Genomic DNA, 26898 nt, shown 5'->3' with positions numbered 1-26898 from the left:
CGCAAGGACTGTTGCGGAGGCTCGGCTCCTGCAAGAAGTGCAGACCGAAATGCAACGACTGGATCTAGGCGATTTGCAGGATAGAATCGCGAGGCACATAACGGAAGACCAGAAACAGCAGAAGAAGTACTATGACAAGGCCCAACGGGAAGCTACCCAGTACCGAGAGGAGGACTTGATGATGGTGGAGATCACCAGCGAGCGTGCCACGGGGGAAAGCAGGAAGCTTTCTCCAAAATTCAAAGGGTCATTCAGGATCCACCAGGTGCTCGGAAACAACCAGTACGAGGTCGTGGATCTGAGACAGGGAGGTAGAAGGGCCAAGACGGTGGTTGCAACCGAACGGCTGAAGCCTTGGGTCGCGGCCATCAAGTAATAATGGCTAGAAAAATTAAAGGCGTGTTTTAGCTATTTTGACAGGTTTCGGATAGGGACGGGCTCCTGACCATGGGTGGTCGGTGCCGTCGCCGCCGCGCCGGCGGAAACAAGGTCAACGAAGGGTCCCCGAACTGAGTGCAGCGGTGCTGAAGAACGAGCCCCGCCGAAGGGATCCCGACAATAGTGACGGTTGTTGCCACTGTAGCGGCTAGCTCGCACAACAAAAGAAACATTTGGCGTGCAAATGGTTTACGACAAGCAAAGTCAAAAAGGCCAGGTCTTGCTTATATATTTTAATTATATAGTTTGTTTTGGTTTTTATATGTTTGCTATTTTTTATATTACTCATCGGTGAGGTCCGTTAGAAACGGTGCCGGGGGCAACCGATTCGGGCCGGGTGCAAAATCGATCGATTGCGCGTGTCGCGGAGTATTCTCGGTCCTCGAAGGCCCGAGAATGTTCCACGGCACGCGCCTCGAACTTTTGCACCCGGCGCGAAGAAAATCCAAAAGACGATCGGGACCAGGGGTATATAGCCAGGGTCCCGATCGCCGGGCGGGCTTGATTTTTGACCAGTATACCACGAACTCGGTATCGTAACACAACACGCGAAACAATTTTCACGAACACAGTTTAAGTGTATTATACAAAAATATATAGTTTTTCCTGCACACGTTGTCAAGCTCATTCAAACCCAATTAATCCCAACGGACTTAACAGGACGTAGGGATCTTAAACGTGCATTCTACCGGGTGTCGAAAATATTCGTAATGAGGACTTACGACCCTCGTCGACGCGTCACACAGCAAGCGCGTCTCATCCGCGGAGTGTACGTACATTTGGTCCTTCGAGCCGGATTATCAGTGACGTGTGGTGTAAAACACAGAACGGAGGAGCATTGGACAACTATCTGCCTACTTCACGTTCAGCAGAGCTCCATCTCGACACAACGGGAACGCCACACCGAAGGCCAACGACGCCATCCGACGCCGCATCCTCCATCAGGTCAAACCAAAGGAATTGGACATCACGGCAACTACACCAGCTGATCTCTCCGACAAGGTAGGCTCGTTAGTTGTGTCGCCAATTTCCTAGTTATTCCTATCGGATATTATCATGTCGAAATCAAACACGTCCGCATCTCATGTGGAATCCGCTTCTCATGGGATTAAAATCAGCACTCTGCGTCGTAGAAGAGGGAATATTATCGGTCAAATCACCGCGTTCTCCAAATTTCTCGATAATTACTCAGCTTCCGGTCAACGAAATCTCGCTTTCTTACAAGCACATTTCAACGGACTCCAAGAAAACTGGAAGAAGTTCGACGATGTACAATTTGAATTAGAAGAACTCGACGAATTCGAGAACGATCGCCGGTATGAAATTCAGAACGACTATTACGCCATAATCGCACGCGCCACGGTCCTTCTGGACAGCGATCAACCTACGATTTCTACTGCGCGCGCGACGACAAATTCACTAGAACTTACAATTTCCGCACCCATGGCTATCAAACTTCCAGAAATGCGCCTGCCCACATTCGATGGGACAATTGAAAAATGGTCGTCATTCTATGATATTTTCACCTCAATCATCGATCGCAACGAGGATCTAACACCGGTACAAAAATTACAATACCTTCGATCAACGTTAATCGGGAAAGCAGCCGCGTGTATCCAATCGCTTAGTACAACCGATGCCAACTATCACGACGCGATAGATATTTTAAAGGAGAAATTCGATTGTCCGCGACGGATTCGGTTACGTCACTGGGACGCGATTCGTGATTTACCAAAGCTTATTAAGGACTCACCAGAAGCATTAGGAAATCTTATTGATACAGTCAATCAACACTTGCGTGCACTAAAAAATCTAGGAGAATCAATTGCATCTTGGGATACCATACTGATTTCCACTGTCCTTTCAAAAGTAAGCGCCGACACAGCTTGGCACTGGGAACTAACTTTGAGAGATAAAAATATGCCACCGTACACGCACTTATTAGAATTTTTAGAAAAACGAGCTAATTGCGCCCCGACAGTACCACCAGTAATTACAGCACTCACAAGGGTTTCAGTTCCCAATCGAGATAACCGCCAACCAATACCACGACGACACGTATTTGCATCGGTGAATTCTACCACGTGCCCAATTTGCAAAGACAATCACAGCATTAGAAGCTGCGATCGGTTCAGATTTATGACGGTAAATGATTGAGTGCTCGCAGCCGAACAAGCTTCGCTTTGCAACAACTGTCTTACAGAAGGGCACACAATACAAGATTGTCGATCAGGATCCTGTCGCATATGTCAACGTCGACACCACACAATGTTACATCGAACAAATTCCCAACAAACCCTGCAACTGAGTCATGCAACAAAACCACCACATACGACCAACATTCCAACAAATCGGGAGCCCGTAAGACAGCATCCACATCCCGCAGCAGGGCCATCATCCAACGATCAACGATGTACACCAGCATGATATTCGGACTTGACGGGCGCAATACGGACGGAACCGAGACACATCATTACCGACAATCACTGGAACAACGAACTTCTAACTACGGCACAGCTCACCATATTAAACAATAAACGACAACCAATCCAGTGTCGAGCATTATTGGACACAGGCGCAACCACGAATTTTATCACGACAGACCTGGCAAACAAACTCGGCATCTTTCAAACGAAATGTTCCGTCCCCATTGGAGTCCTTGATACCTTATCGACAACGGCAAATCGATCAATTACGGCGACTATACAATCCGACAACGGAGGATATCAACGAACGCTAAATTTCTTAGTCATTCCGAGTATCGCACCACTCATTCCAGAACAAACAATTGACCGGTCCGATATTAAGATACCAAAAAATATTAAACTCGCCGATCCGTATTTTCATCTGCCAGCTCCCATAGATGTCTTGTTGAGCGCGGGAACTACGCTATCTCTATTGTGCATTGGACAGATAAATCTCGCCTTCCCGAACAGCGCTGATTTATGCCTTCAAAAAACAAGACTTGGATGGATAATCGGGGGGAGCCCATCAGTAACAGCACAGCAGCAAGGCACCTGTTTCACCACCACCGCAGCTCTGCAAGCAGATATAAACAGATTTTGGGAGATCGACGAAGGACCTCAGACGCAGTATCTTTCTGAAACAGAAAGAATTTGAGAAGAGCATTTTCTGGTCCGACCCGAAGATAGAAAATATCAACGTATCTTATGGCGCGGCACCACGGGACGTATTAAAACCTTTGAATTAAACACAGTCACATTCGGCCTATCAGCCGCACCGTACCTAGCTATCCGATGTTTTAAACAATTAGCTATCGATGAAGGTAATCGATACCCGAACGCTGCGAAGATCTTACAACAAGATTTCTACGTCGACGACGCTCTCACAGGAACATCGACAAAGGAGGAAGCGCTAATTTTGAGAGACGATCTCACTGAATTACTCAAATTAGCTGGTTTAAACGTGCGACAATGGGCATCCAACAGCAGAGAACTACTACAAGGACTACCGGAGCAAAACATAAATAAAAAACTACATCTCGGCGAATCATCTACACTGAAGACACTTGGAGTCATGTGGAATTCAGCCAATGACACAATTTTATACTCGATACAAGCCACCGCCGCTTCTCGTCGTATAACAAAACGCACAATAAGCTCGGAGATAGCAAGGATTTACGATCCGTTAGGACTCCTCGCACCGGTGATCGCACCTAAGATGCTGCTCCAAAAAATCTGGGCCGTGAAGGTTGATTGGGACGAAGCACTCCCGCTCACCATCCATACTGAATGGACCAGATTTTACCAACAACTGCCTCTGCTAAACAACATCACCTTTCCACGAAAGACGATCATCAAATCCGCCACCACCATCGAACTACACGGGTTCTGTGACGCAAGCGAAAAGGCTTACGGCGCTTGCGTTTATCTCCGACCCATCAACGAGAACGGCAAAATCTGGGTAGAACGTTTAACAGCAAAATCGAAGGTAGCACCGTTGAAACAACAAACTATTCCACGTCTGGAACTGTGTGGAGCATTACTCCTCACATCATTAATCGCGACAACGCAAAAGGCCTTACACATTAATTACGACCACTATTGGACTGACTCCACCATTGTCCTCCATTGGTTAACAACATCTCCGCACTCTCTGAAGACATTCGTGGCCAACCGAGTCGCGGAAATTCAAGAGAAAACGCACATCCCAGATTGGAGACACGTACCCACACAGGACAATCCAGCAGATCTAATTTCATGAGGCCAATCACCAGAGGAATTTTTGCGTCCCACAATCTGGTGTCATGGACCCGAATGGCTCCATCATTCGGAATCTTCCTGGCCAACATCAAAATTAGTACCGGCGGTCGACATACCGGAACAGAGAAAGGCAGTATGTTTGATCACAGCATCCATCGACACCAGCATCATTGAAAGATATTCATCATGGCCCAAACTTCTTCGAGTCATTGCCCGGTGCTTACGGTGGAGACAAAACCAAAAAAAAGGTTCGACACTGACAATACCCGAGATCCAACACACACATAACGTAGTCATCCGAATGATCCAAGGGGTGCACTTCGGCGAAGACATCAGACGGTTAAAAAAGGAGAAAACTACAGCCAATGGGAAATTACAACACTTAAACCCGTTTCTCGATAAGGATGATATACTCCGAGTCGGAGGTCGACTCAAACACTCCACAATGCCATTTGCACAAAAACACCCAATCATACTACCAAAATCATTCGTCACAGCTCTCATAATTGAAAACGAACATCGCATGCATCTCCACTCCGGCACACAGACTACGTTATACGCCGTGCGACAGCGTTATTGGCCAATCGATGGTCGCAGTCAAGTTTGGCAGATAATTAAGAAATGCGTTTGATGTTGTCGAGCTCACCCACCACCGATCAACTACATTATGGGTAATCTACCCGAAGCGAGGATCACCGAATCGCGACCTTTCACTAACGTGGGAGTCGATTATTGCGGGCCGTTCCTAATCAAAGAACGCAAACATCGGAATCGGACGAATGTGAAGGTGTACGTGGCCATCTTTATCTGCCTTGCCGTGAAAGCGGTTCATATCGAACTCGTCAGCGACCTCACGAGTGAAGCGTTCATCGCTGCATTACGACGATTCATTGCTCGCCGGGGTTATTGTATGAATATACATTCAGACAACGGCACGAATTTTGTTGGAGCTAACAACGAGTTACGCGAATTACGGAATCTGTTGCAAAGCGACGATCACCGCGACAAGGTAAAATCTTTTTGCATCGAGAAACAGATAGAGTGGCATTTCATTCCCCCACACGCACCACATTTCGGAGGTCTGTGGGAAGCGGCCGTAAAATCTTTTAAATATAACCTCAAACGCGTCGCAGGTGCTGGTATATTCACATACGAAAATTTCAACACGCTAATCATTGAAATAGAATCGATTCTGAACTCCCGACCCCTCACTCCTCTCTCATCCGATCCCAACGATTTACAAGTCCTAACGCCTGGTCATTTCCTAATTGGCGACGCGCTAACGAGTCTTCGAGAAAGAGATTTCAGGGATACGCCATCAAACCGTTTGTCCAGTTGGCAACACGTCCAAAAACTCAAACAGAACTTCTGGACCCGATGGCATCGGGAATACCTGAATGAACTGACCCGGCGCAATAAATGGAGCAAGGGGAGTCATCAAGTCCGAGACGGCACCGTGGTCCTTCTTACAAGTAACACTACCCAACTGATACTCACCGATTTGAATAAAATTTAACATACTTATTAAACTCCGAAAAACATTAAATACGTGTTTTTTTGTTTCGGCTAAATACGCTTTTTAGGGGTAGAAAGCACCCCTCAACCTCTGGAGATGGAAACGTTTGTGGCTAATTATTTCTTAAAGGATACAGTTTCTGAAACAAATACTAGATCCAGAGTTGTATAGTTCAGAGTGATGCACTTGATGGTGTCCTTGAAATTGACCTTCAAGTCGATTTTCAAGGTCAATTAAATTTGGAAATAATAAGTCGGACTGACCGGATTTAGCAGTTGCCGGACCTTGAACGCATCCTGTATTTATAATCAGTAATTTTATGCGATGACTCTAATCTGTCTTCAGAATTGATTTGTTGCGTTATTTTCCCAAAAAAGAAACAATCAGACGGTATGGGAAAATAGGCTCAAATTTATAGAAAAAATATGAAGGAGAAAAAAAGTTTTGTAAGTAACTTCGGAATAGAAGTAAAGATAAGAAAACATGAAATGTCACTCTAATTGTAAATTAAACGTTACATTCATGCTATATTAGAAATTTTCATTTTTTTTTAACAGACTTCGAAAAGGGGGAGGTTACTATACAGGGTGTTCGGCCACCTATAGTAAAAATTTTAATGAGCGATAGTAGAGGCCAAAATAAGACGAAAATCAAGAATACCAATTTGTTTATGGAGGCTTCGTTAAAAAGTTATTAACGTTTAAAGTTCCGCTCGTACTGAATTTTTTTCTCGAAAATGCGCAAGATTTCGGGGATATGTCCATTCACCAAAAATTATTGTAATTGATCCCCGCAACCGAAAATAATTTTTCCAGAATGATTTGAAATTTTTAAATTTAATTGTTAATAACTTTTCAACGAAGCCTCCATCAACTAATTGGTATTCTTGATGTTCGTCTTATTTTGGCCTCTAGAATCGCTCATGTAAATTTTTCCCAGGGGTGGCCGAACACCCTGTATATATTTTTTTTTATTTTTTATTTTGATCTTTATTTTTTTTTATGCATACATGTATGTATGTACGTATGTCCGGCGGTTACGGCGAAACGGCTGGACCGATCGGAACGAAACGCATTGCATCTTGTAGAGTATGTCTCCCAGTTGGTCCCCCATAAAAAACATTTTGCATTTTTCACTCCATCAGATCTACCAAGTTCTCTTCCAATTTGTCTCATTGATTGTCCGCGACCGTACATTTCCCATGCACGGTTCTGCTCCTCCACGGATAATTTCGCACCACTTCCCATTGTTGTAGAATCAGAACTACGAGTGACGATATCGCAACGACAAAAGACGAGTGACGATATTGTAACGACAAAAAACGTTCGTCTATTTCCAGTCTGATTCTACAACAATGTTTTATTAAATGCGTGTTTTCGTTCCATCATTTTCACGACTATTTTTTGTGTTATTTGCATTTAGGCTTACAATCATAAACTCTACTTTCTACGAATTTACTTTGGATCTCTATTATTATATTATCGAAGCATTGTTAATCTGTAAAATTTCATAATGTCATTAAACCCAAAAAATATTTTAATGTTATTATGCCTCACTTTTGAGGACCCAATGTACAATATAGAATCTAAAATAACGGATGAAGAAAGATCATTCGCTTCTCAACTTGCAGATTTGATCAAAGACGCTATTAATTTTGATATATGTAAAGAGTCTTATGATACTTTTAATTATACTGATGCTAGTGTGATTCCTGATGCTGTTTTAGTTGAAGATAATACAGAAGATGTTTCGGAAGTTATGCAAGACGATACAAAATTTCGAGAAATTGTAGACATTGATTATAAGAAAAGGGTAATTGAATTTTGGCGATCTGGACAAAAGAAAAGAAGGAATATAGAATCAGTTAAAAACCGATTTAAGAAAGTTATAAATGTAACACAATTGTACCGATGGGAAGCACAAGTTGCTGAGGGTGGGTCAAGAACAGATAAATTGTTATATATCTCTCAATACGTTCTAGAACAATTTAACAATGCATCTGATCGAAGCCTACCCATTCACGATTTAGATTTAAAGAGATGGGCCTTGAAAGCAAGAGAGGTAGTTCATTTGCCTTCTCAATTATTCACGGCTTCATCAAAATGGATATACAACTTTAAAATACAACATGGCATTGTTTCAAGAAAAATAAATAAATTCGTGACACAAACGCATATTTTAAATAAAGCAGAATTATTGGAAGAATCTACCAATTATGTGAGTCAAGTTAAACTTGCGATAGGCTTGCTAGGGACAGCAAACGTTTACAATTCAGATCAGTCAGGGTTCAATTTGGAAACACATGCTGGTCGTACATTAGCCTCAAAGGGTTCTTTGAAAGTGGAGTGTCTTGCTCAATCTTTGAACTCCTTGACTCACAGTTATACAATACAACCTTTAATATCTGCCGATGGTACCCTGAAATCCCCGTTATAAATAGTTCTACAAGAAACAAGCGTCCGTTTCGGACCGATAATACAAAAGTGTTTCGAGCCGGAGCATTCTCCAACTTCGGTCGATGGCAAGACAAGTTATTGTTTCCGGCCATATAAATTCACAGCCCAAGTGCATGCATCTTGAGCAAACAAATTCGTGCCTACGCATAAGTAAATTCCATTAGACACGCCACTTCTTAGCAAGGCGACGGTTTAAGGCCCTTCAGATAACGGGTCGCCATAAAACTATAAATCAGTTTCGAACCGGGAACAGTCCTCGCGCCAAGCGAGAGGGTTCTCTAGGAAAACAGGGTCCTATTGAAATCGGGACACTCGGCCCAAACCGAGGCCTCCCACATGGCACACTGGCCAACTACTTTACGAGCTGTCAAGGAGTGTCTCGAGTTACCAAACTCAGACGACTTTCCTCGCCAACAACAGGAACAGTTCCTTGCAGTCAAGGGCCAATATATCTTTCCTCAAAGAAGTTCCTCTCCTTAGCTACAATCTGTTTACCAGCCGATGCACATGTCCATGACTCCAATACATTCCGGCTGACAAAGGCCCTCGGTCGCACACACCGAGCGACCAATGCGATGCATTGGTCTTTAGGCCAAACCCATCAACAGACCAAATCACACCAGTGATTGGACCTCCAGATTCCTTCCAAAACTTAGTCGATCTTGGCATGCAGGGGGAGGTCTCGATAGTACAATCGGTGTGCTCTAACGCGGCAGCGACCCCTGAGTGGTCCCCGTTGTTAGACACAGCCGCAACTCGACCACCCTCCCTAAGATCGACGGACCCAAATCACCCCAGTGATTGGGCCCCTCTATCAGTTACCACCTTTTGGCAATCTTGGCATGCAGGGGGAGGTCTCGATAGTCCAATCGGTGTGCTCTAACGCGGCAGCGACCCCTGAGTGGTCCCCGTTGTTAGACACAGCCGCAACTCGACCACCCCCTCCCCCCAAGATTGCATGTTGACCGGTGGGACAAATCTCGTCTAGTCTACCAAAGGATCTCTCTCGTGAAACACATAGCGAACAGACGAACCATCGTCATCAAGCGTCCTAGTTTCAATCGTTAGAGATCGACCACAGACGCGGGACTGTCCCACATCCATCTCTGATCCAGAAACATCAACCACATAGAAACAACCTTATCCTCTCCATCACCCTATCAGGTCGTGGAGACGCACTCGAGTCGTGGAGAGAAGATTTACAACCTTCGACGATCCGATCGGCCAACGTGACGTTCACTCCACCCTCAGTGCTGAACAAAAGTCAATGTACAAAGCAAATAATATCCTCGTCTTCGCCACAAAATCTGGAAAATTGACATCCGACATTGTTATTAAATGGTTTGAAGATGTCTTCTTGCCTAATACTGGCAAAAAGTCTATTTTGTGTTTGGATTCTTGGTCAGGACAAACAGAAAAGAAATTTGAAAATATAGACAAGGATAATAAAGAAGTAAAAATCCTTACAATTCCTGCGGGAACAACTGGCTTCATTCAACCATTGGATGTCTACGTATTCAGACCGTGGAAAAACTTCCTGAAACAATTTTCGGACTTAATTCTCTTATACAATTATAATATCAACCTACATTTGAGGAATAACATCCTCAAAATTCAATCATTAATCCACACTCAATTTTCGTCACCCCGATTCCAAAACATGATTAAATATGCCTGGTGGAAAAGTGGATATATTCAAGAAAAACCAGATAGATGTGAAACGCCTGTCGATTTCTGTTTAAAGAATTGCGGTACAGTCTGCAAAATCTGCAATAACATTGCAGTAATAAAATGTGCGTGGTGTACTAACTCTCTGTGTATGGAGCATTTTTTTGCCATAGAAGATACAGCTATTCCTCATTATTGTCATGAATATAAAGAATAATGCCAATTACCATGGAATTTATATTCATAGACATATGTGAAAAGAAATTATGAAATCGCCTTCACTGGCTGAATCTCGATCACACATCTTACCTTATTTGAATGAATAATCAACTTTTAATTTCTTTATTGATCGAATTATTACTACTCTTGCCTTAATTGGTTGAATCAATAAACAATTTTAAATTACAGAAGCTTGTTTCATTTACAAACCACCAACGCTCTGGCAATGAATGTAAAATTTTACGCTCTATCGATTCTCGGGGTGAAAAGCAAAATACTCCCTTTGATAAACGAAATGATTTTCAAATGACCTTGAAAATCGACCTCAAGGTCGATTTCAAGGACGCCATCAAGTGTATCACTTAAAACTGTACAAATCTGGATCTAGTACTTTTTACAGAAACTGTAACCTTTAAGAAATAATTAGCCACAAACGTTTCCATCTCCAGAGGTTGCGGGGTACTTTCTACCCCTAAAAAGCGTATTTAGCCGAAACAAAAAAACACGTATTTAATATTTTTCGGTGTTTAATAAGTACGTCAAATTTCATTCAAATCAGTGAGTATCAGTTGGGTAGGTTTACTTGTTACAGAGGATAATGTGCCATCCATGGAGTGGCCACTAGGACGCGTAATCAAGGTCCACCCCGGTAGCGACGGCATTGTCCGTGCGGTGACAGTCAAAACCGCCACGACTATCTTGGATCGCAGCATCAAACGTCTCGTCCCGTTGCCCAACCAATCCAGCCAGGACGAACCCACACAACCAGTACTCGAGGGAGAAGATCACTAGTACACTACAATACTAACTAAATCAGAACACTCTACACAGATTTACATTCATGCATACACGTAACATATCATTTTGATCGGTCCCCTCTCAACGGGGGGAGGATGTTCCATAGCACACGGAATCTTGCTTATATATTTTAATTATATAGTTTGTTTTGGTTTTTATATGTTTGCTATTTTTTATATTACTCATCGGTGAGGTCCGTTAGAAACGGTGCCGGGGGCAACCGATTCGGGCCGGGTGCAAAATCGATCGATTGCGCGTGTCGCGGAGTATTCTCGGTCCTCGAAGGCCCGAGAATGTTCCACGGCACGCGCCTCGAACTTTTGCACCCGGCGCGAAGAAAATCCAAAAGACGATCGGGACCAGGGGTATATAGCCAGGGTCCCGATCGCCGGGCGGGCTTGATTTTTGACCAGTATACCACGAACTCGGTATCGTAACACAACACGCGAAACAATTTTCACGAACACAGTTTAAGTGTATTATACAAAAATATATAGTTTTTCCTGCACACGTTGTCAAGCTCATTCAAACCCAATTAATCCCAACGGACTTAACAGGACGTAGGGATCTTAAACGTGCATTCTACCGGGTGTCGAAAATATTCGTAACGAGGACTTACGACCCTCGTCGACGCGTCACACAGCAAGCGCGTCTCATCCTCGGAGTGTACGTACAGACATAAACCCGACTTGTGTGCAGGAACCCGTACGCACGCGTTCAGCTAGACGCGTACGGTTTCCAGATCGTTTGCAAGTTAGTCGCTAGAAATATAAGTTAAATTGTATACAGGGTGAGGCATTTTAAACAGGTCACCTGAATAACTCGCTTGTTTTTGAAGATAGGAGAAAATGCATTAGACCAAACTTATTTGGTATCGGGGGGCTCATAATCTGGTATTACCAATTTTTTTGTAGGTGGAGGCGTCAAGGAGATATGAAGGTCAACTTTGTTTTTTTAAATGGAACAGTATATTTTATTACTTACATTCTGATAGAGTGTTTCAAGGCGAATACAATGACCTATTATTAAGGTCATTCAAGGTCACCCAAAGTCAACTGCAATAGAAAATAAATTGTGTCAGAGTACATTTCGAATACTTGTGTATCACGTGTGTGTATTGCGTGACACGGGTCACAAAAGATAAACAACATTCAATCACATTGTACGCTTATCCGTATCCTCAAACATTATTGGTAATTTTACTACCGACTAGAGCACAGCTTCGTAACATTTATTCAGTCTAAGTGTTTAGTTTTCTAAAATGCGTTACACGATAGCAGAGAAAGTAGAAATGGTTCTTATTTATGGTGAATGTCATAGAATTATGAGGGAAGCGGTACGTGTGTATAGTGAAAGATTTCCCGATCGTAATAATAGACCTTCACTTTCTGTCTTTACAAACATTATAAAAAAGTTCCAAGAAACTGGAACTGTGGATAACAAAACACGTAATCTTGCCAAACGAGCAACTGATGATGGAAACTCGATAAATATTGTAGCAGCTGTAATACAAGATCCACATGTTAGTACAAGACAACTGGAACGCGAAAGTGGCATCAGTCAACGAAGTATTTTACGAATATTACACATTAACAAATTTCATCCGTTCCACATATCACTTCATCAACAATTAACTGAAAATGATTATACAAAACGTTTACAATTTTGTGAATGGGGCTTACAAAAACTACAAGACGATGAAATGTTCTTGAGTAAATTGTTATTTACCGATGAGGCCACATTTACAAACCATGGAGCAATTAACCGTCACAACATGCACTACTGGTCGGTAGATAATCCACGATGGTTGAGAGAAGTCGACAAACAGAGACCTTGGTCTGTAAACGTCTGGTGCGGTCTTCTTCATAATAAAATAATTGGTCCATATTTTATTGATGGCACGCTAAATAGTAGTAAGTACCTGAGAATCTTAGAAGACGTTTTGCCAGAATTGTTAGAAGACACTTCACTGGACATACGACAATCCATGTGGTTCCAGCAAGACGGATGCCCTGCTCATTCAGCACGCAATGTTACAGAATTTCTAAATAGAAAATTTGGAGATTCTTGGGTAGGTCGATCAGGAAGTAACAAATGGCCGGCACGATCCCCAGACCTGACACCTCTCGATTTTTATTTGTGGGGAAAATTAAAGGCAGAAGTGTACCGCGAAAAACCAACTACCAAACTTGACATGCAAGAACGTATAAGAAGAGCTTGCTCTGTAATAGATACAAATGAAATTTGCCAGGCAGTGTCATCAGTATTGCAACGATTTAGACTATGTATCCATGTTCAAGGTCGCCATTTTGAACACTTGTAATAGCAGTATCAAAGTATCCAAGTGTTCGAAGAGTGCTTTGACACAATTTATTTTCTATTGCAGTTGACTTTGGGTGACCTTGAATGACCTTAATAATAGGTCATTGTATTCGCCTTGAAACACTCTATCAGAATGTAAGTAATAAAATATACTGTTCCATTTAAAAAAACAAAGTTGACCTTCATATCTCCTTGACGCCTCCACCTACAAAAAAATTGGTAATACCAGATTATGAGCCCCCCGATACCAAATAAGTTTGGTCTAATGCATTTTCTCCTATCTTCAAAAACAAGCGAGTTATTCAGGTGACCTGTTTAAAATGCCTCACCCTGTATAATAGAATTAGAATAACGTTTACACTGGCAAGGGGGTAATGTAGCGGCTAGCTCGCACAACAAAAGAAACATTTGGCGTGCAAATGGTTTACGACAAGCAAAGTCGAAAAGGCCACTTTTGAGAAAGCCGTTTCTTACGCGTTTTATTAGCCGGTATGTTTTTCGTCGAAGGTTTCGAACGGCCTCAGTGGCATATTGCACATGTCATAAACCATGGATTTCCGAAGGGCTGCAACACCAGGTCAAGCGACCTTCGGCGGATGACATCACCAGGCCTGGACCTGGAGGAAAATCCGCTACATTGCCAAACTTCCGTCGACAAAGTTACCTCCACCGAGTCACATCGCCTTTCCCAAAAAGCGCGTCAAGGGCGCAAGGAGTAGGCGGTGACTTCGGAATTGCAAGATGCTTAATTGGTTAACTTCGACGCATCGGTTGAACCAATTAGGCGACTGCGAAGAGTTCGAGGAAAAAAGTTATTTTGTACGGAAATCAGTCTTCGCCACGACACCCAGCGAGCAACACCTTCATAATAAAGAGTACAAGGCGAACTTTGCGATTTCATTGAATACCCATTCATATTCTCAACGCAACCACCTCACCACTATTGCGCGACCGTTTCAGCCATCAGGCCGATGGTGATGTCTAGCCACTATCGGGTGATGATGACGATCTCGATATCGCGGTAATAGCGATGATCTAGCCGCTATTACGTGATTGTACCGTACCACTCTGACGATAGTCATGTCTAGCCTCTATCGAAAGGGGTATGATCTCAATGTCATGACAACGGTGATGTTGTTGCCACCGTTGTATGACTGTACCATGCCGTCATGCCGATAGTGATGTCTAGCCACTATCGGATGACGATGAACCCGATATCACGGTAATAGTGAGGACCCAGCCACTATTACGTGATTGTATCAACTCAACGTGACAACAAGCAGAGTTGCAGTCGTGCGACAAAGAAGACCGCAGCACTCAACGTCATTGGAAAACCCAAGGACGTCGACGAATGTCTCGCGACGAGGCACCGTTTCGAATCGTCGACAGTTGACCAGTGATCTACGCCGTCGAAAAAGGGTGGAAAAGGGGAGTATCGTCGAAGGATGAATCTTTTGTCAATTGGAGAAAGGGCTTGGTTGAAAACTTTGGGCCAACAACGATAAATTGGCTGGGTACTCAGGTCAGGCTTTGATTTTCTTGTTACAGAACGCAACGTAGACGAAAACCAGGACGTGATGGGAGACCGCTTGAGGACGGAGATGCAGGCTGGCCGAGTGTTGGAAATTCCGACGCTTTCCCCTTTGAACAAAGGGCACGACAGGAACATTTTCCCAGGCCGGGAAAGACACTTCCGTCTAAACGACTGACTGCGTCGCATCATTCAACGCATAACGGCCACGGATCATCCTTGATTAGTCTAGTTTTCATTGTTTCTTACACGAGGCCGGAATAAAACAAACAAATAAATAATATGAATAATTTGAGATGAACTCATGCGTCTCCGTATGCACCGGCTGAAACCGTTTATCAGTTCGCATAACGAATTTATTTATGTGCGACTGTTGCTGTTTATGCGTCACAGCGTCGACAATTATTTTAGCGACGATTAAACGACACGGAGGAATCTTCAGCTAATTCTAACGAGGGTGTCATATTATCGAGATCGAAACAAGTGGATGGGATAGATTAATTGGAAAGTGAATCGTTAGCACTCACCGATACAGATTATTGCGATACTGCCGTCTCTGGACGCTAGATGCGATACTGCTCAGCTGCTGATAGGATGCTGATGCACTCCTTCTGCTTCTTGTATGACGATTGATCACCGTCGTCGAATGATTCTCCAACTACCACTCACTGCTTCGCTTGGCTGCTGTCGTTCGTGCAGGAACGTCGTTGGCTCGTTGGTTTCTCGTGAATTCGCCTTCTGAATCTGCTTCCTGGATTAGCGTCCACTGGTCTTTGCCCAATGTCTCCCCAAATGGAGTACAATATTGTATAATAGCTGGAACCACTGTCCAACTCAAGCGCGATATTGTATATTGTAGCCGGAACCACTATCCGGCTCGAAGGACCAAAAATGTTTATGCGTCGCAGCGTCGACAATTATTTTAGCGACGATTAAACGACGTGGAGGAATCTTCAGCTAATTCTGAAGTCCTATCAAAAAATGTATGTGGACTGTAACTTTGATTTGTATACGCTCTGGTGAGCACGACTATTTATTGAGACTATGGTTGATGTGTCTTCTTTGCGAATTTGGTTTAGTCTGCTCGAGAGTGTCCGGGGTCCGCGCAAGAAACCTCGAAGATTTTCCACGCGAGTGGATTGGTTGTGTGTATCCCCAATCAGGATCTTAGGCTACAATTTTGACTAATGTTAACGCCCTTTTGCCAACCCCGATAGAGCGGGGGTGAGGGCAATGGGACGCATGGGGGTGCTCTCGAAGGCCCAGCGATGCAGCCAAGGATGCCTCCAGGTTGACCGTGCCCGGCAACAACCGTTACGCACATGGTTTGGCCGACCCTTCGGCCGCTCCAGGTTTATGATTCGGTCGGTTATTAAACGAAACGAAATTCTAAAGGCTAAAATAAATGGAAAAACTCGAAGTGACTGAAATAAACTTTACTATCGCGAAAATGAGATTGCCGGTAATAGAAAAATAAACTCTAAAATATTCTTGGTCATTAAACGCGAAATAAACTAACACTCCCGTCCGTGTCATAAACGGACCTTCGAGAATCATCGCGAAAGGTGTTCCGCATCGGTCGGAACATACTCCCCCCCGTTGATCGATGCAATCGATCAACTTCTAACGTAGTGTTGTATTACTATTACGCGGAGGCGGGATACTATGCCTATTCTCTAACTTGTGATATGTTGTGTTATGCAAAACGACTGAAGTATGTCTGGATATACAATAAACCTAACTGTGGCGCACGATACAAGATATACCTAACATTACAATATAACTACAAGATAGTCAGAAATATACAAATGAAAATGTGTTATATACCTGGGTAAATGTGTGAGAGGGTTTGAAGTGTGAGGCTCTTAATCCTAATTATCCTACAACTGTACATAAATAATACATATGATACATATAACGACGAACTAGGTGTTAGTTTCGATTGGTAACGGTGCCACCTTCTTCAAGGCACGTTTATACATGCCGTGCGGGGTCTGGATGGTGACCACGCGAACCACGCCATCTTCGCCTGGGTGTAACGCAATTATCCGTCCCATTTGCCATTGCAAGGGTTGGCAGTTGTCATCTCGGATGGTCGCCAGAGTTCCTTCTTTAAGGCTTACTCCGTCTCCAAGGTGCCATCTGCTCCTAGTGTGCAGCTCCTGCAAGTATTCGGTTTGCCACCTTCTCCAAAAATGGAGTTTGATTTTCTGGATATGCTGCCAGAGTGACAGCTTGTTGATTGGCGTATCAGCAAAATTGTATTCCGGTAGGCTCACTAATGACTCACCTATAAGGAAATGGCTGGGCGATAGGGCTAGGAGATCGTTGGGATCAGAGGATATAGGTGTCAAAGGACGAGAATTTAAAATTGCTTCGATCTCAACGATTAGCGTATAGAATACCTCGTACGTGAACATAGCGTCACCAATTGTTTTGTACAAATGCCTTTTGAATGACCGTACTGCAGCCTCCCAAAGTCCTCCGAAATGCGGAGAGCGCGGAGGAGACAGATGCCATTCAATGTTTTCTTGTGTTAGGAACCGCTGCATCTTGTCTTTATATTCATTAGCCCGTAAGAAGTCAAGCGTCTGTCTAATTTCATTTTTCGCGCCTACAAAATTAGTGCCGTTGTCGGAATAAATATGACGCGGTTTTCCTCTTCTCGCAAGGAATCGTTTAAGTGCTCCAAGACACGATTCTGTCGTTAAATCGGTGGCTAATTCTAAGTGTATTGCTTTTGTTACGAAACAAACAAAAACGACCACGTAACATTTCAATTTTGTTTGATTCCTAAATTTCTTCTCTTTAATAAGAAAGGGTCCGCAGTAATCGATTCCTACGGCTTCAAATGGGCGTGTATACGTAACTCTATTTTTGGGTAAATTCCCCATTAGGTATTGTGGTGTCTTGGGGTTGTATTTGCAACAGCGAATGCATTTATGTAATACTTGTTTGACAATGCTCTTGTCAGATATAGGCCAATACTTCAATCGTATTGTTTGTAGGGTGGCTTGCATCCCGGAATGGAATTGTCTCATGTGTACCTGTCTAATTATGAGTTCGGTAATATGGTGTCTGTGCGGTAATATTATGGGGTACTTCTGTTCGTACCTGAGCAGGGCGTGTTCTAACCTGCTACCGACTCTTATAATCCCATTCTCGTCGATGAATGGGTTTAAGCTAACTAGTTTACTCTTTTTCGAAATACTTTTGCCTTTCTTTAAATTTTCTATCTCGGATGGGAATGCTTCTAATTGAACTAATCTAATCACTCGAAAATGTGCGTTTCGAATTTCTGCTACTAACAACGGGCCTGTACTCTTTTTATTATTGCGTTTTGCATTGTTACAAAAACGGAGGATATATGCTAGAATTCTATTCAATCGATCAATGCATGAGTATTTATTTAGCAACTCTACGGATGGTTGCGTAATTAGAGTTATGGGGCGTCTTTTCTCTAGAATTTCTATTGCATCTAAGTGAGTGACCGGCCAGCGAGATTCATCTAACCCTAACCAATGTGGGCCGAATTTCCACATTGTGTTCTCCAACAGCTGAGAGGGAAGTTGTCCTCTCGAAACAAAGTCTACAGGGTTATCTGCTGTTGCGATATGGAACCACTTGTTCGGACGAGCTTCCGTTTGTATTTCATTCACCCGATTGGCAACGAACGTTTTTAATAGATGTGGTGGTGTTTTTATCCAATGTAACGTGATGGTGGAATCGGACCAAAATCTAACTTGTTTAAACTCTATCTTATGCAATGCCTTCCTAACTTCCTTGTACAATTTTACAAGGAGCCTGGCCGCGCAAAGTTCGAGACGCGGTAGCGATATTGTTTTCAAGGGCGCAACCCTTGATTTTGCACATAATAAATTTACTGCGTGTTGTCCACGTTCGTTAGTGGACCTGATATATATACATGCACCATATGCGCTTTCGCTAGCATCACTGAACCCATGCAGTTCGAGCGATGCTGCATTTTGTATGGCGGTTCGACGCGGAAGTGTAAAGCTATTGAGTAAATGTAACTCGTTTCTTATCTCTATCCACGCTTGTTCTATTCTTTGGGGAACAGGTTCGTCCCAGTCGACAGCCGATTTCCATAATTGCTGCATTACGATTTTTGCCTTGATAATTACTGGCTCAAGCAAACCGATTGGATCGAACAATTGTGCAATCTGTGATAGAAGCACTCTTTTGGTAATGCGAGATTGCTCTAGCGATATTTGTTTGAACGAATAACTAATTTGATCATTCGCTGGATTCCAATATACGCCTAGTGTCTTTTTTGTTTGTGACGGATCTAGACATAATGATTGTTGCTGATTTTTAAGTTGCAAATCAGCAATCAACCTTGTGTCATTGGAGGTCCATTGTCGCAAATGGAAACCTCCGGCTCTAGCTAACGCGACGCATTGCTGCTTGATGTCTAATGCTGTTTCATAACTGTCTGCTCCCGTAAGCAAATCATCCATGTAAAAATCGCGTGTAAATATTTCTGCCGCTACAGGGAAATTTTTTGCTTCGTCTTTAGCTAATTGATTCAATGAACGCGTGGCTAAGAAGGGTGCAGGAGCGGTGCCGTAAGTGATCGTATTCAATTCAAATGTTTTGATTGCTTCCGCCGTCGATTCGCGCCATAGGATTCTTTGGTATTTTCTGTCGTCTGGATGAACTATAATTTGCCTATACATTTTTTCCATATCGGCTATGAGAACAAACGCGTGCTGACGAAATCGAATAAGTATCGAAAACAATGTATCTTGTATTGTCGGGCCAATTAACAAAGTATCATTCAATGACAGACCGGAACTACCTTTCGCGGAGGCGTGAAATACTACCCTAACCTTTGTGGTCGAGCTTGCTTCCTTTATCACTGCATGATGAGGTAGATAATACCCTACGCTATCCTGCTCGTTCGCTATCTCCGTCATATGCCCTAATTCTAAATATTCGCGTAAAAATTCTGTATACTGTGTTTTTCACTCTAAGTTCGACTGGAGCTTGCGCTCTAAGCTATAAAATCGTTTTAAAGCCATTATCTTCGAGTTGCCGAGAAGATCCCGGTTTTGATTGAACGGTAACCTAACTATATATCGTCCGCGTTCGTTACGTGTTGTGTTTTCTCTAAAGTGATTCTCGCACTCCTTTTCTTCCGCGGACAAGAAAGTTTTCTCCGGAAGTTCTTCGATTGTCCAAAATCTACTAATTTCGGCATCAAGAGACGTAGCCACATGACACACTTGACTTGCTCTACCTTGTTTGCTGATTATCTGATTATTTACCTCGCCGGTAACTATCCAACCTACTTGCGTATTTTGCAATATGACGGAGGGTCTATGTAGTTTAATCTGACCCGTTTCTAATAATTTGTAAAACAACGCACTACCAATAAGTGCATCTATCTCCCCTGGTTTGTGAAACTCTGGGTCTGCCAATTGTACGTGCCTCGGTATATGGAAATCGCTCAGGTTGACCTGGCGCAACGGCAACCTCCCCGTAATCGAAGGTAAGGCAATAAATGTTACCTCTGCATTAAATGAGCTAGTTTGCGATTTTATCGTGGTTTGAACTAAATACTTCGCATTTGTATTGAGTTGCCCTAAACCGGAAAACGACAGATCTATGTTTTTCTGCTTCAATTGCAGCCTTTCCGCGAGTTTCTGCGTAATAAAGTGGGTTTGCGAGCCACTATCTAATAATACGCGACACGCGTGCTGCTTATGGTGCTTGTCTAAAATCGTGATTCTAGCGGTGCCGAGCAATACTTCCGAATCGAACGACGCGGTCAAGGTGGTCTTAATGCCTTCCGCGGATGTTGATGGGATGGATAAGATTTGGCTCGTCCCGACTGGTGTTTCGGTCGGAAAGTGAAGCAACGTATGATGTTTCTTGTCGCATTTACGACAATTTCCTAATCGGCAATTAATCACGACATGGTTCGGACGTAAACAATTTATGCAAAGTCTCGCCTTCTTAACTATGTTTAAACGATCGCGAGCGGACAATTGCAGAAACCGGGTACATGAATAAATTGGGTGTTCCCCCTTGCACATTACACAATTTTGCTGTTGCTCGTTCGTTGATATGTACGAATGATTGCGAACCTGAGTCTTGGGGCGCAACCTATCATGAGTGTTGTTTGTCTTAGAAGAATTTAAGATATCCGCTCCAAGATCATCCCCGCGCGCATATTTATTGATAAAATCTAAGAACTGTTTAAACTTGGGAATTTCCTCATCTTCTAATGTACGCTCCCATGCGCGGCGAGTATTCTTATCTAGTTTACTAGACACGATATGTATTAAAAATGCATCCCAATGCTCGGTTGGTTGATTTATGGCCTTTAATGCGTTTACGTGTACTTGAGCCTGCTCTGCTAACTGTCCGAGGTTTCCGGGTGTCTCGAGTGATCTCCGGAAGATCGATCAACAATCGCAAGTGTGCGTTTATAATTTTTCTGGGTTTGTTGCATCGCTTGCATAACAAATCCCAAGCCACCAAATAATTTCCTTCTGTCGCGTTCAATGCTTTAATTACTGCGATAGCCTCCCCACGAAGCGCATTTTTTAATAAATGAAACTTCTGCACACCGATCAACTCGTCATTATCGTGCACTAGGGACTTAAAGGTGTCATGAAAACTATGCCACTCTACGGGATTGCCGTCGAATGGCTTAATTTCTATCTTGCGTAAAAGTGAACTAGTTTGTCTAACTGTATTTGGCGATTCTACTACTCGATTTGCGGACACGGTTCCGCTAATTCCGCGTTGTTCTTTCAACCGCTCGCTGATTGTTTCCGCGGCACTATAATAATATTCTTCGAACGACTCCCATTCCGGCGTATGGTCAGATTCTTCGTTTGCTATTTCAATAGCTACTTGCACTTCCGAAAAGGCATTGAATATTTGCTCTAATTTGGACTAGCGAATTTCCAATACAGCGATCGAGATTTCGCGCTGCTCTGCGAGGAATGACTTTAAACGCGTTAGTTGGGCCTTAACCGCGGCGCGACGCCTTCTCAATGCTTTAAGGTCAGCAGATTCTAACGAGGGTGTCATATTATCGAGATCGAAACAAGTGGATGGGATAGATTAATTGGAAAGTGAATCGTTAGCACTCACCGATACAGATTATTGCGATACTGCCGTCTCTGGACGCTAGATGCGATACTGCTCAGCTGCTGATAGGATGCTGATGCACTCCTTCTGCTTCTTGTATGACGATTGATCACCGTCGTCGAATGATTCTCCAACTACCACTCACTGCTTCGCTTGGCTGCTGTCGTTCGTGCAGGAACGTCGTTGGCTCGTTGGTTTCTCGTGAATTCGCCTTCTGAATCTGCTTCCTGGATTAGCGTCCACTGGTCTTTGCCCAATGTCTCCCCAAATGGAGTACAATATTGTATAATAGCTGGAACCACTGTCCAACTCAAGCGCGATATTGTATATTGTAGCCGGAACCACTATCCGGCTCGAAGGACCAAAAATGTTTATGCGTCGCAGCGTCGACAATTATTTTAGCGACGATTAAACGACGTGGAGGAATCTTCAGCTAATTCTGAAGTCCTATCAAAAAATGTATGTGGACTGTAACTTTGATTTGTATACGCTCTGGTGAGCACGACTATTTATTGAGACTATGGTTGATGTGTCTTCTTTGCGAATTTGGTTTAGTCTGCTCGAGAGTGTCCGGGGTCCGCGCAAGAAACCTCGAAGATTTTCCACGCGAGTGGATTGGTTGTGTGTATCCCCAATCAGGATCTTAGGCTACAATTTTGACTAATGTTAACGCCCTTTTGCCAACCCCGATAGAGCGGGGGTGAGGGCAATGGGACGCATGGGGGTGCTCTCGAAGGCCCAGCGATGCAGCCAAGGATGCCTCCAGGTTGACCGTGCCCGGCAACAACCGTTACGCACATGGTTTGGCCGACCCTTCGGCCGCTCCAGGTTTATGATTCGGTCGGTTATTAAACGAAACGAAATTCTAAAGGCTAAAATAAATGGAAAAACTCGAAGTGACTGAAATAAACTTTACTATCGCGAAAATGAGATTGCCGGTAATAGAAAAATAAACTCTAAAATATTCTTGGTCATTAAACGCGAAATAAACTAACACTCCCGTCCGTGTCATAAACGGACCTTCGAGAATCATCGCAAAAGGTGTTCCGCATCGGTCGGAACAGTTGCCGCCACGTGAAGGGTTTCCGCTGCAGTCGACAATGAACAGTGCCGTTTTTGAGTCACAATTTTTCACGGACTGCATGCAATTTCTAAAGGACTAGGTCTGGCCGGATGCCGGTTTCAGATTTCTCTGGAAACGGTCCCCGGTTAGACCACCCTCGACGGCAATTGATGTAACGCAAACCCTCACGTGTTGACCACCAGGACTAGGACCGTAAGAACAAGAATGGGTAATAAATTAACCCAAGGATTGTGCAACGTCCTGCAGACCTTGATTTGCAGTATGAAACAAACCAGGTTGTGGGCGTTGCACAATCCAAAAATTGTCCAAATTTCGGATTGGGCAAGACGAGGCCCAATCCGAACATAGACGCCTCCAAGGAGACACCAAGAGGGAGATTCGGAGGTTTCCTCTTGGGCTACGAGGCCGGGACAAGGCAAAATGGGTTGAATTCCAGAATTCGGTGTTCTCAAAGAACTTGGTTTCGCACCGGATGCGAACAAGAGAACTGTACTTCTTAAACGTGGGCATTATCAAGGATATCACCTTACAAGTCATATTCCTTTTAAATGTGAACTGTTAAGCTGCGTCCCCACTGGGTCGGCACAGCGGTCGGCACAGCGTTCGGCAAAAGGCGGAAAAGGCGGCACAAGGCGGCACGGCCCTGCCACTGCTATGCACCGCGGCAAAGCCATTTCTTTGCCGACCCAGTGGGGACACGGCTTTACTAGAGCACTTTACAAGTGATCGATATAGTAAATATTGTTTTTCTTTGTTTTGAATAAATTGTTGTTTTTGTAAATGAAGAAGACATTGATTTGCTACATAATTAACTCCCCGAACCACCTACGGAGTTAACAGCGATGATAAGGTGTTTTAAATGTTAGCGTAAAAGCGGCAAAAGCAAAAGTCGGGAAACTGATTTATGATAGGGTTCCTTCAGGAATAGTCCGCCACGGGACAAATGCGTGACGCTGACCAGGCGCTGAGAGACCATTGAAGGCCGATTAATTTTTCTTGCGTTTTTCGTTTAATATGTATGTAATATATGTTTATGTTAACCAAATAAGTAAATATTAGTAATAAAATTGTCAGTTTTATAAAATAAACCCATCTTTCTGATCTAATATTTTAACAGCAACACTTACTCTGTGATCGACGTGTATACTCGTCATCGTTCGATTTTCACTTTTGTAGAAACATTTTGTTGATATCTTCAATACCTCGTAAGATATTGTATGTGATCAGTCAGAAAATGGTTTTTAGCGCATTTTCGGAAAACGGTACCATTGTGCGTCGGCGACTAGCAGCGACCCATCCGCACTTACATTTCAATGCGACAAGGAATAGACAACGTTAGGTTTATCATGGCATCCCGAACAGGACGTTTTTAAATATATAGTTACTCGTAGTAACGCACGTAATCAAATCACGAAACGGATCATACTATCACGCGTCGCCAAACTCTTTGACCCATTGGGTTTTCTTGGTCCGGTAATAGTCAAGGCAAAAATATTCATGCAGGCATTATGGCAACTGAAAATCGATTGGGACGAATCGAACCCATTAAGTGTACACAACGCGTGCAACGTTTTCGAGGTGTAACTCCATCTCATTGAGGAGATTTCAATTCCGCGGCTAATCGCGAGAGACAAACCGGTAAATGTTCAAATACATGGATTTCGTGACGCGGCAAGCGCGCATACGGCGTATGCCTGTGATCTACCGATGTAGCCGATCACAGCTCGTCACACTTATTCTGCTTTATCCCTTTCGCGCCGAGCGCCGCATATATGTATGCGGCATCCACTCGACGACCTGTAGGTACGGGCGCCGCATATATGCGGCATCGAAATGATCTGTACAAGTACCATCTATAGTCAATGACAATATTTTTCGTTATCGGCAGAGCATTCTCCGTTGATTTTATTGACATATTGGATTAATCATTTCTTAAAACTTTTTAAAACTGCTCTTTGTTAAAACCATATCTAAACGTATTACGCAATAAACTACAAACATCAAGGCGATTGTTTACTGTTTTATACCATATATTCTATCGAATCCATTCGGCAGTAAACGATTTTACATATTTGGTTTTTACAGGAATTAGGAATAGATCGGCTTAAGGTATAATTCTTAACTCTTAAAAATTAGAATGTTCAGGTTAGGGTTTTGTTTGAAAATGTATTTACAAAAATAGTTTAGGCCCTTTCAGAATGAATACAAAGCATAAAAATAATATTATGTTTGAAACTGAAGTAACCGATTCTGAAAATGAAAATAATGTCCACCGATGTAAAAGACGACGGAGAAATAATATATGCAGCACTTCAGAATCAGAAGCAGAGTTAATTGACGATAATACGATAATATAAAAGGACACCCAGTGCAACACAACATGGACTGTCGGATCGGTCGGAAAACCAGTGTGTATCGGGCTGAGGCTCATGTGAATTGGACGGAGTGCCGAGGTTGGAGTGGGGAGCACGGGACAAGGCAGCAGGGAAGTTGGTAGCGTGGCGCGTGGCTTTTGTTTTAAGATGGCGCGAAGGCACGCCGACGCGAAAATAAACTGTGTTAAATAATCATCATCTTCAGGTTACTGTAGAACCCGTCCTACTTAAAACAATGGACATCGAAAAATTTCGCACCAAGGATTCATAAATTTTCCTCAAAAAATTCAGGACACAAGAAGAAAATGGGAAGATCGTCAAAAATTAACGATTACTTCGAACTATTTTTTTATCAGGAGCTCGTAGAATATACAGGATGTAAACGATAACTTTGGCAAAAATCATAGGGTAAGTAGAGGTCCCATAGGCAAGTATTTTGAGCATGGGAATCCGTGTCCGGAAATGCACCAGTAAAGAATTACGGCGATCTTTAATTTTGGTCTTTCGCGCCTGATAGGTAGGCAAACTTTTTTTAGTTTATTGTTTCTTGACCATGATTTCATTAAATGTTTACGTTGTTCATCGTAAAACTTTCAATGTTTGTCATCTTTGTCACCTACACGACTGACACACCTCAAAAGAAACAGTTTCCAGTACGATGGGTTTTCTATCCATCAGGCGCTAAAGACGGAAGTTAAAGATCGCCGTAATTTTTTACTGGTGCATTTCCGGACACGGGTTCCCATGCTTAAAATACTTGCCTATGGGGCCTCTGCTTACCCTATGATTTTTGCCAAAGTTATCGTTTACACCCTGTATTGTAGATGAGACCAATTATTATTCTGCTCAAAAGAGCAATAACAACATGGACACTCAACAAAACACGACACTAGAGGAAATGTACTGTTTCTTTGCGTTGTCACTACTCATGACACGTAATGAAAAACTAGCGTTACACGAGTATTGGAGTACAGATAAATATGGTGAATGAGCGGCGTGGGGCGTGAGTGTGGCCGTGCGACGCGGGGATAATGTAAACAGGCGTTAGTTTTTAAGACGGGGACCAGGTTGAAGAGGCAGTCATCGCCCTGCACCGAAGCCGAGCACTTATAAACGTCAGTCAATAAACCTATCTTTTTC

The 26898-nt window shown here is 43.2% G+C and overlaps 3 protein-coding genes across 3 annotated transcripts; 1 reads left to right on the top strand and 2 right to left on the bottom strand.

Moving 5' to 3' along the window:
* The first annotated feature begins 3975 nt into the window (after positions 1–3975).
* LOC122400593 lies at positions 3976–4662 on the top strand. The gene has a single exon (XM_043402117.1). It carries the CDS (start codon positions 3976–3978, stop codon positions 4660–4662), a length of 687 nt encoding a protein of 228 aa, XP_043258052.1.
* A 12434-nt stretch (positions 4663–17096) lies between these two features.
* On the bottom strand, positions 17097–20111 carry LOC122400592. The gene is made up of 3 exons (XM_043402116.1): positions 20025–20111; positions 18685–19904; positions 17097–17355 (listed from the first exon to the last, which is right to left on the bottom strand). The coding sequence occupies exons 1-3, from the start codon at positions 20109–20111 to the stop codon at positions 17097–17099; spliced, it is 1566 nt and encodes a 521-aa protein (XP_043258051.1).
* A 48-nt stretch (positions 20112–20159) lies between these two features.
* Positions 20160–21418, bottom strand: LOC122400591. Its single transcript, XM_043402115.1, has 2 exons — positions 21403–21418; positions 20160–21091 (listed from the first exon to the last, which is right to left on the bottom strand). Exons 1-2 carry the CDS (start codon positions 21416–21418, stop codon positions 20160–20162), a joined length of 948 nt encoding a protein of 315 aa, XP_043258050.1.
* Positions 21419–26898: the final 5480 nt, after the last annotated feature.

Source organism: Colletes gigas, unplaced genomic scaffold, assembly GCF_013123115.1.
Source record: "Colletes gigas isolate AHSC1104 unplaced genomic scaffold, ASM1312311v1 Colletes_gigas_Sc00019, whole genome shotgun sequence".
NCBI classification, from domain to species: Eukaryota; Metazoa; Arthropoda; class Insecta; order Hymenoptera; family Colletidae; genus Colletes; species Colletes gigas.
The sequence above is the reverse complement of the archived record's forward strand: the minus strand, read 5'-3'. Positions and strand labels throughout refer to the sequence as shown.

Coding starts and splice junctions, on each gene's coding strand:
- LOC122400593 (XM_043402117.1), top strand. CDS start 3,976: ATGTGGAATTCAGCCAATGACACAATTTTATACTCGATACAAGCCACC.
- LOC122400592 (XM_043402116.1), bottom strand. CDS start 20,111: ATGACGGAGATAGCGAACGAGCAGGATAGCGTAGGGTATTATCTACCT. Junction 19,905..20,024: donor AAGCAAGCTCGACCACAAAG/GTTAGGGTAGTA, acceptor CGATTTCGTCAG/CACGCGTTTGTTCTCATAGC. Junction 17,356..18,684: donor TTCGGCCCACATTGGTTAGG/GTTAGATGAATC, acceptor TTTTTGGAGAAG/GTGGCAAACCGAATACTTGC.